Below are 14,576 nucleotides of genomic sequence, written 5' to 3'. Positions count from 1 at the left end.
CTTTAACAATAATATTGTATTATCTGATTAGCTAATATTAATTTTACAACTTGCACACCTCACACATGGCCGCATTATGATATCATTACTTTTTGTCGCAGTTAACTCTGCTTTACTTGGACGCGCACTTTTTTATAGCTACAAGCTGTTTTTGGATGGGATTTCAATACTTTTTGTTAGAGTAAGCATATACTGTTGAAAACAATAGGTGAGTTTCCATGGTTTTGACAGAAACTCCAGATTACATAGAATATTAAAATACAACTGTAATTTTAGTGGCATGCAACTGCAGTCAACTAACACCCATTTTAACTAGTAAACTCTTAGTAACATTTTGCCTTTCATCTTGTACTGCATCAAGATACTCTAATAGAGCAGTCACAAAACAGCTGTAACACAGCAATCAATATTACAGCATATTTACAACTTCTGCTTAGCACTGGATTATATAGTTTAAATCACTAGCTACTTACAGACTTTACAATATAAAAATACAGCACTTGTAGAAATGTAACTGTTCTGTTAGAGTCATTGACTGCTCTATTAGAGTATCTCGATCTACTTCACGCATTGACTGATTCAAGCGGAGAAACCACGCCTTTGCCCATATCAATAGGAACTCTTGTGAAATGAAATAAGAATAGTAGAGAAATGGCAAGTATGTACAGAGACAATAGAGGGGTGCGTAATTATGTCCTGTTGTAAATAAACGCCGTTAAAATTTATATTACTACTAAATAAGCGCACCAGAATAGGCTGTGATCTTTGAGAGGCTGTTGTCTCATTGCTTGTTTTTTCGTGTAGAAGGGATTTAGTGCTACTGAGACACAATTGGTGAGTCTAACTATACATGTATTTGTGTTGTAAAACTCATTGTAAAAAGCGATTAGCGCATACCGGCATGATAAAACATGTGTTTGTATCTCGGTTTGTACAGTAGAGTCTCTCACGATTATTAGAGATAGAGTGGTAACACCTGACATCACAGTCGTTACATAATCACTTCCCCGGGGCAGAAAATGTATGCATGCCATTGGGGCACGAGTTTACTTTGCCTTAGGTTTGTTGAGACTGTCTTTCTAAATGAAACCACGTTGTCAGGAACAAAGAAGAGAGTAGTATAACAGATATTTAAGTAGTGCAGGTTAGTTTGATCCGTGCTGAGCGAGTTATTGCTGATAATTGCGTGGGAAGCCATTTTATCCTTTTAACCTGGGTAAAACCAACCTGACAACAAGATTGGGCAGAGTTTGTCTCTGTGCCCACTGTGAGCATTTATTATTGATTTATATTATTATCAAAGCTACTAGCTACCTTTTAAACCAACCTGATGCCCAAGTGATGTTTTTCATCATGTTTCCCAACTTCACATCTATGTCCTGAGTAAGTTTCATGCCAAATGGAGCACCAGAAGCCAAGTTGCAGCCTCTTGAAGGTGCTCCACCATTGAATTTGCCCCACTTTTTGCCCCGTGGAAGTTGCGGTTACACATTTTAACGTAATTTTGTGACGTAAAAGTTATTGCTCTATTGGACCAGGGTAAAATTTTTACTGCTATATTTAGAGGTTGTAGCATTTATATATCTTAGTATCTTAATAAATAATCCTCCATGATCACTAATCACTAATAGTACAGTGAAAACTGGTCATTATTCAGGTACAGACAAAATTTTCTGACCTAGCTTATTAAGGAGGTGGCTGCATTTTGCGGCCTTAAAATGGTAAGAAGCATGCTGTTCTAACTGGCTATAGAGATGGATTTAGTGTGAACAGTGTATGAGACAGTGAGTACCAGCAGCAAGGGGGCAGCCAATCTGTTAGAGCACCAAAGGCACTGCTTCAGACATAGACAGTTGGCTGTCAGCCCTACGTGTAAAAAATTTCACTTTCGGTCCTTATAAGTGAAAGTGATGAAGTCATTATCCATAGGATATTATATTATATTTTTCAGAGTATCCCTTCAGTTCTACTACATAGTAGCCAAACATAAGATGAACATAACACAGCATTCCAGTGGTTTAGTGGTGACCACAACACTGCCTGAGTTAAACTGTGGTGAGATTTGAGACTACCAGAAGCCCTGGAATGCCTTGAACACATGAAATACCAAATATCTAATGCCTGGCTTTCATCCACAGTGGACCTGTCTTGGTGGCCACTTGTACAGAAGGGGAACAGCTGCCACACAGTCTTGCGAGCGAAACAGTTGCCATACCCCTTAATTATCAATTTTTTAAATTTTGAGCAAAATTGTGCGTGCAAGCGAGTGCGATGTTGTGCTTTGGCAGTGCCGTGCGTTACTTTATCATCCATCTAAATACTATCCCTGAATGTGTCATTTTGTGTACAGAGCAATCTGCCACAAGAAGTGACCTGAGTAAGGTTTCAGCATATTATTGTTAACCATTAATATTGTTCACCATTGTTAACCATATGTATAGTGAAACCTCACTTAGTGTCCACCTCTTCAATAAGACCACCTCATTATATTGGCCACCTATAGAAGGTTCAAAATATAGATAAACAGTAGTTTATGATCTCATTAATAAGGCCACCTTGTTATTCAGGCCAATTTTGTTTTGGTCCCAGAGCTGGCCCTATAAATGAGGTTTCACTGTATTTATGTGCATTTTTATTTTTTGTAACTTTTCTTCAGGTTTACTGATGGGCACTATGAAGCATTGTTGACTGGTCCATACATAATGTGGTGACTTGAAATGCTAAAACGGTACGTAGCATGTCTTGTATGCACATGTTGTAATGTGTCCACACATCTTAGAAATAATTATAACTGTATTCTCTATAAATACTCAGTTCCATTGTGCCACTGGGTCATAAGTGGGTTGAGTATGGATCATCCAGGACATTTGGGTCACATTTTGTCCTGGCCAAGTGGATCTCATCCACTGACAGAATATACAAGATCAGATCACTGCATAAATTATGGTGGAACTTGTTTATTGCCACCTTCACTCAATAAGCAGGTAGCAGTGTATAAATTCTCAATTTGGAATTGGCTTTTCAAGAGAGGTTGTATTTCTATACTGGTGGCCCATTAAGACAGGTTGTACTGATGGAGTGCAATGGCGGATCCAGGATGGGGCATTTGGGGCAAATGCCCCCCCCCCCCCTCCTTTTAGAAAGAATAACTAGCTATAGCTATCACTTAGATAATGCCAGCTAGGCCAGTATCAGTTTATTACTCAAGAAATGAATACTTTTTAGCTTAAAAGGCAGACATATTACCTCTTTTTACTACATATTTAACCTGAAATTAAACTCCAACTTGTCACCCAGTACCTTCGTGCATATTAAGTGCCTCTAGAAATATTTATCGTGTACAGATGTTTTACTTTTGTAGCACCTTTTAAGACTTTACAACTTTCTGCAATGGCCTAAATGGCACAAATCAACAGTGAAACACTGCTGAGAGGTGATTATTTGGGGCTATGTGTATATCAACTACAACCGATTGCAGCTAGTCGTTGATTCCCCCTTTTAATGGTGTGAATCTGAACTTGTTTGTGCCCCTCCCCTTGCCAGCTCCTGGATCCGCCCCTGGAGTGTACATACTAGAGATGCAACAATATCCTCCACTTAGTGTCGTTTGATAGTGATACAATGGAGACTATGTATTGTTGTAAACTATACTATTATATTGCAACTCTAGCACATATTTATAACAGGAATGTTTGTTAACTGTTTATACATACTGGAGCCACACCCACTCATCTGGATTCTACAAATGGAGTCATACCAACTTGTGACTGCACTTATTACTCGTTACTCCCACTGTGTTTGGATGAATATACATGCTGTCATGTGAGACTTGCCACCATGGCAGGCCACTGGAGAAGATTTTCATAGCAGTTACATCACAGTCATTGTTGTACAATTCTTACATTATTGTTGTGAAAACTATTTGGTATTCATGTGTCTTCTGTATGTTGTAATTTCATGTGTCATTTTGTGTGGGGGTGCTATAAAATGCATGGTGACAATTGTAAATTTTTCAGGTGGTTTTGCACACTTCCTTCAGCTACATGTGCTAATTACTTACAGCTTGTGTCAACAACTGGTAACCGCAGTTGTGCTCTGTGTCATTCTTTAAGCCACACCCTTAGAGAGCAAATTACGTGGGGGCGACTAATTTCAAAATCAAACGATGGTATGCAGCACCATAGGTTATAGACTATAATCTATGGCAGCACACTTCTCTTTGTGGCTACATGCACTGATTAACTACACACAGCGCCAGTTCATCAATAACCAGTGACCGCAGTTGTGCTCTATAAGATCCCTTACTTGTATTATGAACTCTTGGTTCAACTGTTCTGAGTCTTCTGCTAGTAGGTTTTTTACCTGGATTATATCCCACCCTTTTACTTTTGGTTGATAACAGTATGATATCTTATAGTTGTGACAGGATCAGAGTACCATAGAGAGGAAAACTTTGGTGGCGAATTTGGTGATTTGCTACAAATTTGCCAAAATTTAACCAATTACTTATAGCACCTCAGATTAGCATCTTTATAGCTAAAGATTGAGCTTGAATTCACCAAAGTTTTATTTTGCCAAGTGCAATTTAGCTTGCTATTTGCCAAAGTTGTCCCCCACCAAAGTTTCCCCCTATATGGCAGCTGTAATTGTAGAAAATAGTTGTTATCCCCTGATGACATATGCAGTCACCTGTATGTTATGACTTGTGTTCAGTGGTTATCAAAACTTTAGATAAGGAAAAGGATTGCATTCGTTTTCTTTTCTCAGTGCTTACCCTTGTAAATTCATACATTGGATATCACAAGCATGCAACCTATTTATTCATGAATCAACACAGGAAGACGGTATTTCAGTATTCATTCAAGACTACCCCTTACACCATTCAAATATAAAAGTTTCACTTTACAGGGTTATGGATTATCACATGTGATGGGAAATTTCTCACAACTTTAGAAATTTTATCACACATTTCAATGTGAGAACACTTTCATCTTAAAATTTCCTGTCAACTTTTATAAAGAATGCCTTGGCAATGACTGTTTCAGACACAAGTATTGTTATACAGGCTGTCCCTTATTGCTATTAAGAACCCATTGCAGAACACATTTACTTTCTTTTGTGCAAAACAGCAGAATTCAAGTAGCTAGCAACTGTATGAATTGAAGGGGTTAATGGAAAAGGGGGATATGTGCCATTTTCAGTTTTTTCGATTTTAAAAAATTGGAATGGCATGTTTTAGCCATATGAATAATGTTGTCAATAAGTGAACAACAAAATTTAGAAATTCATGGCAGTCTCAAAAAATTATTTACCAAATATTGCACTAATTCAATTATGTCCCAAATTTCTGTTTGATGCCCACTATGTGGTCACCTAAATTTTCTAATGGCACTTGTCTCCTTTTGCCACTGACCTGGCCCTTCAATTAGAGCAGAGTCTCTGAAACAGCTTTCAGTGACAAAATAATGATACTGATCATGAGTTTGCAAACATTATGTTGGCAAGAAGGCTGAAAGATTGGATAGTTAATCATAAAGAACTACAAAAGTTTCATTGCCTTAACGATTTCTAATGGAGCCAATAAAATTTCAGTGTTAAAAGTACAGGCACAATCCAATAGAAATAGTAATATATTGTACATATATGGCTTCGTATACCATGAACCTTTCTGCTTCTTTAATGACCAGGATGGACACCTCCCTTGAACAGCTTTTGGATATGACCTGTCTATTCAGATGCAGTTTCAGTATATAAAGTACATATATGGCTTCCTTAATACATTTTCTATTGATTTTATTTTTCAGGTTCTTTGAACATGATATGATTGGTAATTTTAATGGTACCATATCTAGCATGAAATAGTATGAATTAAACAAATGTTGTACCAAGTTTGGTGCTTTTATCAAAAAGTGAACGATTTTTTCACTTGGCTGCTCTACAATGTGTTTGTCGACCTGGGCATATGAAGCATCTCAATTTTAAGCTACCATTCCAACCTCCATTCTACCAACTCCATATCGGCCAGACATTGTTGTTTATACAACTCACAAGGTGCTTCTATTGCTAAATTAACATGTCCTAGGCTCTATCCATCATGCAATATCAGCACACAATAGGAAACAATCCAACATTGAATATCGCAATTATTGGCAGAATTTGATCAACTATACTTCTCAAGTTGCTATGAGACCATTGAAATTTCAGCACTTGGTCATTATCAACCAGCCTCTACTGGGATTTTTCTAAATTTTCTAACCCTGTTACTACAGTCAAAAAGTCATCTGTCAGAAAGTGCTTAGATGATGCTGCCCACCAGAGTATCCTATCCTCAAAGAGGATATTTCTGGCAAGAAAATCTAAGGAGTGGCTGGATCCAGTTACTTAATTAATATGTAACTACTTATTTTTTGTATGACTACACCTTTGAATGCCCACACAGGCCTTTTTAGGTCATGCTTGTGGTCACATGTATCCGAGGACTCACCCACAATTGTTAATTTACATTTGTACAATATTTTCATCGTTCCATTAATGGTTGTTTCTCTCTCTGTCATCTTTGTAAGTAACTACTAGTGAAATTGTCTATAACACTGTCTCAGAACTCGATTTTTTTCCGAGGACAAGTCCCCAGACCATCATAAATGACATCCATACTGGCTCAGCAGGGGCGGATACAGAGTTTGATAAGGGATGTAGCTAACATGGCCAGGGAAGTAGGTAGATAATATAAAGCAGAGGTAAGCTATAGATATTTTACGTGTTTCAGGACTAAAATTTTTGATGCAGAGTAGTTTATAAATCTTTTCTAAGTGGTCATTCAAGAACAGCATGTAGGGTTCAGTGACAGGCATGAGCTCAGCTATTTTTGCAAAAAAATTCTAGACTGTTCTATTAGAGTATTTAACTGACTGCTTTATTAGAGTATCTTGATTTTGTGCATGGAATTTTTTGGAGGGGCACATGCCCCCTGTGTTCTCCTCTGGATCCACCACTTCTCAGTGTATATACTTGTGTTTTCATTGTCAAAGTTAATCCCTACAGTCCTTTGTCTACTCCACCGCCCTTGCATTTTTACATCAACCTTGAATTGAAGGCCACTTATCAGTGCCTGAGAAATCTTTATAAATATCTTACAAATTGCTCTAATAATGCAGTCGTACATGCATTTAAAATGAACTCTTACACCCACATTTCGCCAGCTCTAGCTGTACAGGCTTTTGAGGCCACAGAAGGGTTATCCAAACAGGAGACCATTTATTATCTCCAGTTAGTTTCCAGCCTGGATGTGGTAAGCTTACATGAGCAATGTTGCTGGTGACTCAAATGCCAGCTTGGTAATAGGTAATTCATTTACAGTGCTGCAACAAAGTGCTTGGGTTGGTGGAATGATTCCATTTTTAATAACACTCTTTAAGCCTCATTAATTGGCTCTAAGTTGATAACACAGAAACATTCCTATAGCTTGAAATGGTTACTGCCAATAGTCATTGCAGTGTGTGGGTGAGAAGTCATGTAGAGAAAAGTGCCAGGAAATGATTTTCTTACTTCTCCTGTTAATTTCTTTCCTTTTCCAAAAGAGGAGGTTGTATAACAATCAGAAAATGGAGTAAAAAATAGGTGGTGCAGAAGATATCTTTTCTCAGAGCATTACAAAATGTCAATGTATTTAAATCCACTTCCAGTTCCAAAATACTAGCCATACATCTGCAGCAGGCTGTCTCTCAAGCAAACTGTGCAACTTACCAACAAAGATTACAACAACTACATCTGTATCAAACGTATGTACCAAGCAAGGCACCATTATCAAGTGCATTTTGTATAGGTGAATTTACATCCTTGTGTCTACTTCTTCATGGTTGCATGCTTGCATATTGTGTTTGTGAAAGCAACTGACACACCAGTAGTAACTATGTATTTGCCTCCTATATACGCATTCCATTGATGCCAGTTTTTACTAAATGAAAAGGACTGTTTCTTATTCTTAGATTCATGTAGGAAATCAACACAGTTGCTAACTTCTTGCCATTTTCCTTTACCTTGTTGCTCTCTGGTCGATTCCTTAATGCTATAGATGTGACTTAAGTACACATCAACTCGAGTACACATGCCTAGCTTTTCCTTTACATATGGAATAAAGAGATTAGTAGCAGTGTCATCAAAGGTACCATAACCCCAGGACTCAGTGAAAACCATTCGGCATATTGTAGATGGATGATGGCTGGACCAGGCTGGTGAATGAGTTAGAATCTGAAGTGTCTGAAAACTTAAGAGCAAACAAAAAGCCTGGTTGATGCCAAAAAGGAAATGGGTAATCTGTTTTTACATGACAACGCAGAGCTTCTGATACAATAGATACTTTGGCCCTTTTCTGTTTCACCTTATTGTTAGCTAGGTCATGTAATCTTTAAGTCTCCAGTTCCAGTTTGTTAGGTTAAGTTAATCCAAAGGCTACAGCACATGTTGCTGTCAGACCTTCAGTGCTGGCCACTGTAAAGCTTTAATAATAATATAATAAAGATACAGTGTGTACGTGAGAAGTTTTTGAAGGATTTGTAGTAACAACTGTCCACAGCATAGAGAAGCTGGGTACTGATCAATATAAATATAAATCTTTTAGCTAACACAGATAAGGTGTGAAATGAAAGTGACAGCTAAGAAATGGCTGCAATGATGGCAATGCTAATAAATTTGATAATGGCTGTGCATATTAAAATTTATTAGCATTAACATCATTGCAGCCATAGGCGGTGGAAAGGGGGGGGGGGGGGGGGGGGGGGGGGGGGCTAAGGGGATGAAGCCCCCCCTCAGAATGGTATCACGCCGAAATTATTCTTCTTGGAGTGGGGCTGAAAACCGCGATAAAGATCAAGATACTCTAAGAGCAGTCACTCTAATAAAGTAGTCACAGTATTAGAGCAGTGTGTAGCGAGCTATGTAAGGATTTTTATGTTGTTTATCAGCTATGAATGCATAGTTGGTGAGGTGGCCTGGGCAGCTATTGTCAGCTGGTTGTGACCTTTTTCTTTTTTTTTTTTGGTCGCACCTTACCAAACCAGAGACAATGTAGTACCTCTCTTCCATAAGTCTGGGTCAGCCCAGCCCCCCTCATATCAACTACTTCCTCCGCCCCTGATTGCAGCCATTTCTTGCTGCCACTTTTGATTTCTCACCCAGGCTATACCCTTTTTTCACAGCTTGGCTGTTCTTGTGTGGATACCCATGAGCTGACAAGGGGCATACCCAGGGGGGTTTCCAGGGGTTTAAGGAAATCCCTTTGAATTCTACACACTACTTGAAACATTAAGAAATTGAAACTTTCAGATTTCCAGAATCAATTAATTAATTAATCTATATCTATCTATCTATTTATTTTATTAATCTGGAATCTATCATGGAACAGGAATTTTAAAGTTTCTCACATGATAGCAACACTTGCAGCATTGTTCTGAATACGATTTGGTGAAAAGATTGAGATACCCTAATAAAGCAGTCAGGCAATATAACTACTCTAATATAATCACTTTGCTGTAGTGGAAACCTCCTTTTTTCAAAACTCCTGTGTAAGCCCCTGCTAAGGGTTCGCTACAGTGCACGGAACCTCTCTAACAAACTCTCATTTATGACCTAAAAGAGAAAACCTCCAGACAAGATTTGATCCCGACTCCATTCAGTTTTACTTCCATAAAGAGGAAACCCTCTATATATCAGAATTATTGTAGCTAATCCAGTTATAGTAAGTTTTGCTTTTAAAAATAAACAAGCATGTTAATAAAGCAATGACTATAATATACTCTAATAAAATAATCAACCATTATAGCCATAGTCACATGTTCACCTACTAGTACAATTATAGTTGGCACCAGTTAGCTAGGCTATACTGGTCATATGTTAACAGGAGAATAGATGACAAACTATATTATGTGAACCATCATATTAGTCAATTTGGCTATAATAAGGCACTGGATGTTTATCTATCTTGTGTTAAAATTTTACTGTTTATTAAATTACAAGACTTAGTTGTAGCCATTCCATCATGATCACCACCCAATTTTTGTAAGTTAACTGCATCAGTCTGCATGGTGTTTGTATGTGAAATTTCTACATGATTTGATCCATGTGAAACTTCACAGCAAGAAGGTTTAATAGTTACCTTATCAAAATGTGCATTTTTTATAGAAAATCAATTGAGTTTTCCTGCATGTGCCCAATAGGGATGGTTTTCCCAGACCATGTCAGGTCATGATCACATAGCTATATGCCTTAAATGAGCATAGTGAGATGAGTAGACTGAAGAGATCAGTAGCAACACATGGTTGAATCAAATATAATTGTTTTAATACAAAGAGCCTGAGGTTTGAGTGTTCATGTACACAGCAAGAATGAGCTCAAGGATGAAGTGTTACTTGTAATGTAACAGTATACAGTCTTGTTTGGTTTGAATAATTAAATCTTATCAAATTACATTTTTTTTTTTTTTGGGGGGGGGGGGGGGGGTGCTTCCCTGATTGTACACTAGCACACTCCAATAGTGAAGACCATTATAGTTTCCCCATGCAGGGAAATTGTCTTTACAAATCAGTGCTAGTATGCTTCACTTGATAGTCATCTCCACATTAGCAAACTGGAAATCAGTCATCAAATTTGTGGATACCCACAAAGTACCCTAAAGCCAACAGACTGAATGGTTGCCTCTCTCAAATCAAGCTACACTGGTTCTGCTGCACCTATACTGACAATACATAAGTTAACATTTTCATAAACAGCTAGCAACTTTGAAATATAAATTCCATATAGTCATATCACAAGTACCTAAATTACTCTATATATAGCAAGGTAAAAGTTATATACATGCTTTGAAAATTGTACTAGAAGCATCCACAGGTTTTGTATGTGATTAAAAACATGATATGATTGTACAGCTGAGACTATGTTAATATTACAAATGTTTACATTATTCCTAACTAAGTAGTGTATTAAAAATCATGTAGAATGACTGCAAGTGAAATGATAAATATGTACATGGATTAAAAATGAAAACTGAAAATGCTAAATCACTATTACTGCTGTACAAATAATTATGTATAATATGGCTAGGGTTGATATGACATAAGTGATCAGTTCATGGGTGATATATCTTAGAAGTATCCACAACAGCTTTAATATACATGACATCATCTTTGACATAGCTTGGATTATCGAGGACCGACAGTTTAGCGAATTCTGGGCAACCACTGGCAACATTCATATCTGCTTTTGGTCTCTGGAAACTGCTTGATTGTATGTTGGGTTTGAATGTCTGCACCAAATGCTTCTTTTGATCCTGATCAACAAGAATCAAGCTCACTTTGTGCTCAAAGGGCCACTGAAGTAATGGATCATACTCACCCCTCATCAAAACAAAGAAAATTGAAAGATGTGTTCCTTCTCCAGTGCCATCACCATTAAGATAAGCTCTGATGCACATCTTATAACCATTTCTTCCTGTGTAGAATGGTGGTGAGTAGATGCTGGTGATTCGACCAATTTTAGCATCACGAATTCTCCTCCTCATTTCTGGTATACGCCAGAGAAAAGCTCCATTGTGTGTACTGGCGAGAGATGCTTGTAATTGTAACTCTAGTTCTGAATGGTGGACATTGAGGATGTTTAGAGTACGTTCAACTTCCAACACCTTCTCTTCAACTTGTTTGATATAATCCAGTGGATAAGAGCTGTTGTTGTATGGGACCAGTTCACCACTCCTCATTCCTTGTGATGAATAATCTCTCTTCACCTTCTCAATTTCACTAGTAAACACATCTACTTGCATACAAGCTTTACTCATGGAATTCTTACTAATGGCAACATCAGTGAACAGTTTACCATAATTTTGTTCCAAAGTAGAAAGCCTGTCATCAGTAACACGTACAATGTTACCAACTTGAGACTTGGCCACTTCTTCTGATTTGTGTTCCTTCTCTTCGGTTAGTACCTTTATCATCTTTTTGTTATCAGTGTTTTCTTTTTGTAAGGTTTGGTTCTTCCTCTCCAGATCATCACACTTAGTCTCTAGTAGTTCAATTCTACTGGTGACCAGTTGGTACTCATTGGTCATCTTCTCTACTGACTGACTCATCTTGGAGAACTGGACCAGTAATGGTTGTAGGTGACTGGCTAACTTGTTGGTGTTCTGCAGGTGCTCATAGTACTTCTTGCTGTCAGCCTATATATGCAAAAAAATTGTCATAATGAATATGTCTTAACATTAATCCAGGGTTCAAATTGTAAAATTACATGAAGGTATACTAAATTCATAGCATAAAAGACTGGGGTGGGGGATGGCACCATTTATGATCAATCACTTTGCACAGTGTTTAAGATTCCCTTTTAGCCATCAGATTTAGACCTTGGATATTGCAAACTGGCTACTACATATAATTAGAAAACTATGACTGCTCTATTAGAACATACTGTAATTGACACGATTGCTCTATTAGGGTAAATTGATCTTGGACCTGGTCTTGTACTCCTACATGTACTTTGTATATCCTATATGCCCTCAATTTGAGTTGTGCATTTATCAAGTAGCTATGCATGCATCCTTTCTGTCTATATACACACCTCAAACAACACATCTTCTTCACCACTACAAGGACATCTGATCCAGGTACACTCTATCATCACATGATCAGTAAGCTACAATAATATATTACAATGTAACATAGTTCATTGTAACTCTACAATATCATTACCTTAAGTGCTGGCATCTCCTGCTGGCAGAGATGACACTTTCTCACAGCATCAGGACAGTTGTCACCATGTACCTGTAAAGGTACAACGAATAATAAATTATGTCAACATGGAATGTAATTTTGTAGCTACAACATGTGAGCAGTTTCATAACAATCACCATAATTTTCAGCATCTTCTCAAGAGTACAGAAAGCACTTTTTTACTTGTCCCCTCCCTCCTACCCAAAAGCATAAATGTTGATGCATATAAATGATCAGTGATAATTTCTTTGGTTTTCCTCAGTGCATTTGCCTACTTCTTCCTGTTATTTGTGATAGCGTCAGTCATTGACAGAATGTCGATTATTTGGAGCCTTGTATACTTAGCTACATACCAAAGCAATCATTCACGCTCCAGCCAGCTAACATCTTTTAAAGCGTACAGGTGAATTCATGTTCCCTAGTGTACTCCCTGTACTTTTGCGAAAAACTGAAAATGATGGATGATCCCTCACTTTTAAATCTTTGTATGCCAACTTCTGTCCACAATCCTTACATTCCACCAGTCGTTGTAGACACTCATTCTTCAAGTGATGTTCTAGTTTAGACAGTAATACTCTATCACCACATCCAGTGTTCCTACACTCCACTGTGATGTACTGACAACTTGACAGGTGTTGATCCTGTAATAATGGAATCGTATAACGTTATCTGTTGACAGAAAGTGAAAAAAACTCACAATAAGATCTTTAAACAATCCCTTCCATTCACATCCCATCTCATGGTTGTGACACTTCACTAGTAATCTATTGATTTCTCTCTTTATAGCATGATCAGGCCATGTCTGTAGACAACACATAGTCAATAGTAAGTTGATACAAATAGACCTATACAGTACTATAGACCTATACAGTACTATAGACTACACCAATCCCCTGGTTTAGGATTCTACATATAGCAATTAAATAGTGATGATATGAGGTCACTAAATACTGACAACTCATTTGAAATCTCATATATCCAGCTTGCTGCTAGATATTTGAAATCCCACATCTTTCTAAATACTTAACATCAGCTATTCCAAAATTCTGTAAAATCTTCAAACTTACGTTGCCAAAAATTTTCATTGCTGCATCATGAGGTCAGTCAGCACATAAAGTGTGAATAGGATTCAGCAATTTGATGCTTGTGTCTCAGCACAATAACTTGAATCAAGGCAACACTGTATGCAATTTGCTATAATCAGCTTAGCACCTGTACTGTAATGTAGGTGTTGATAGCTTACACAGTGAAGTACAGAGAAGTAAGCTTTGTTCTATCCCATGAGCTGGTGTGACTTTCGTGGAATGCTGCATGTACTTGAAGAATCACCACCCCCCCCCCCCCCCCCCCCCCATTGGTATCAGTTCTACTTACCGTGTCATTAGTGTCAACTATTACTTCTGTAAATTCACTGGTTGAAGTCCTGTTAGAGGTAAAGACAGTAATAATGGGGAAAATACAGACATTATTGACAGCTAACCTAGCGGCATCTTCAAAGCACTCTTTACAATATCGTTGTCCAGTCTGACTAGTTTGTACTGGATCCTTCAGAATTAGCCTGCAATAGGAACACTTCAGTCCTTCATGGACTTCTCCTCCTTTATGTAAATAGAGCTTGTATCCAGGCATGTCCAGTTGAAATAGCAGTTTCTGGCTGAAGTTGTAGCTAGTAGCAGAGTAATGACTTCACCTTTATCAGTATTGTAGAATGGTAGCATATACACTATTTAGACCATATATGGCAGCCGCCCGCGTTTCTCACTTTAGTACTCTGCACCACACCGAACACTTTTTATATGCTGGGTATAAGCATAAGTATGTCAT

The 14,576-nt window shown here is 37.8% G+C and overlaps 1 protein-coding gene and 1 pseudogene across 1 annotated transcript; one reads left to right on the top strand and one right to left on the bottom strand.

Moving 5' to 3' along the window:
• LOC136251123 (FAD-dependent oxidoreductase domain-containing protein 2-like) overlaps nucleotides 1-3,993 on the top strand; it is a 51,399-nt pseudogene extending 47,406 nt beyond the window's left edge.
• Nucleotides 3,994-10,847: 6,854 nt separating this feature from the next.
• Nucleotides 10,848-14,523, bottom strand: LOC136251120 (TNF receptor-associated factor 2-like). Its single transcript, XM_066043502.1, has 7 exons — nucleotides 14,233-14,523; nucleotides 14,127-14,175; nucleotides 13,450-13,554; nucleotides 13,226-13,393; nucleotides 12,732-12,803; nucleotides 12,601-12,675; nucleotides 10,848-12,202 (listed from the first exon to the last, which is right to left on the bottom strand). The coding sequence occupies exons 1-7, from the start codon at nucleotides 14,379-14,381 to the stop codon at nucleotides 11,120-11,122; spliced, it is 1,701 nt and encodes a 566-aa protein (XP_065899574.1). The 5' UTR covers nucleotides 14,382-14,523; the 3' UTR covers nucleotides 10,848-11,119.
• Between the last annotated feature and the right edge of the window lie 53 nt (nucleotides 14,524-14,576).

The sequence above is a fragment of the Dysidea avara genome, chromosome 3, assembly GCF_963678975.1.
Source record: "Dysidea avara chromosome 3, odDysAvar1.4, whole genome shotgun sequence".
Taxonomy (NCBI): Eukaryota; Metazoa; Porifera; class Demospongiae; order Dictyoceratida; family Dysideidae; genus Dysidea; species Dysidea avara.
Note: the sequence above shows the minus strand (reverse complement) of the source record. Positions and strands in the feature narration are given on the sequence as shown.

Coding starts and splice junctions, on each gene's coding strand:
- LOC136251120 (XM_066043502.1), bottom strand. CDS start 14,381: ATGCCTGGATACAAGCTCTATTTACATAAAGGAGGAGAAGTCCATGAA. Junction 12,804..13,225: donor TGGCATACAAAGATTTAAAA/GTGAGGGATCAT, acceptor GTACCTTTACAG/GTACATGGTGACAACTGTCC. Junction 12,676..12,731: donor AGGAGATGCCAGCACTTAAG/GTAATGATATTG, acceptor ATATTATTGTAG/CTTACTGATCATGTGATGAT.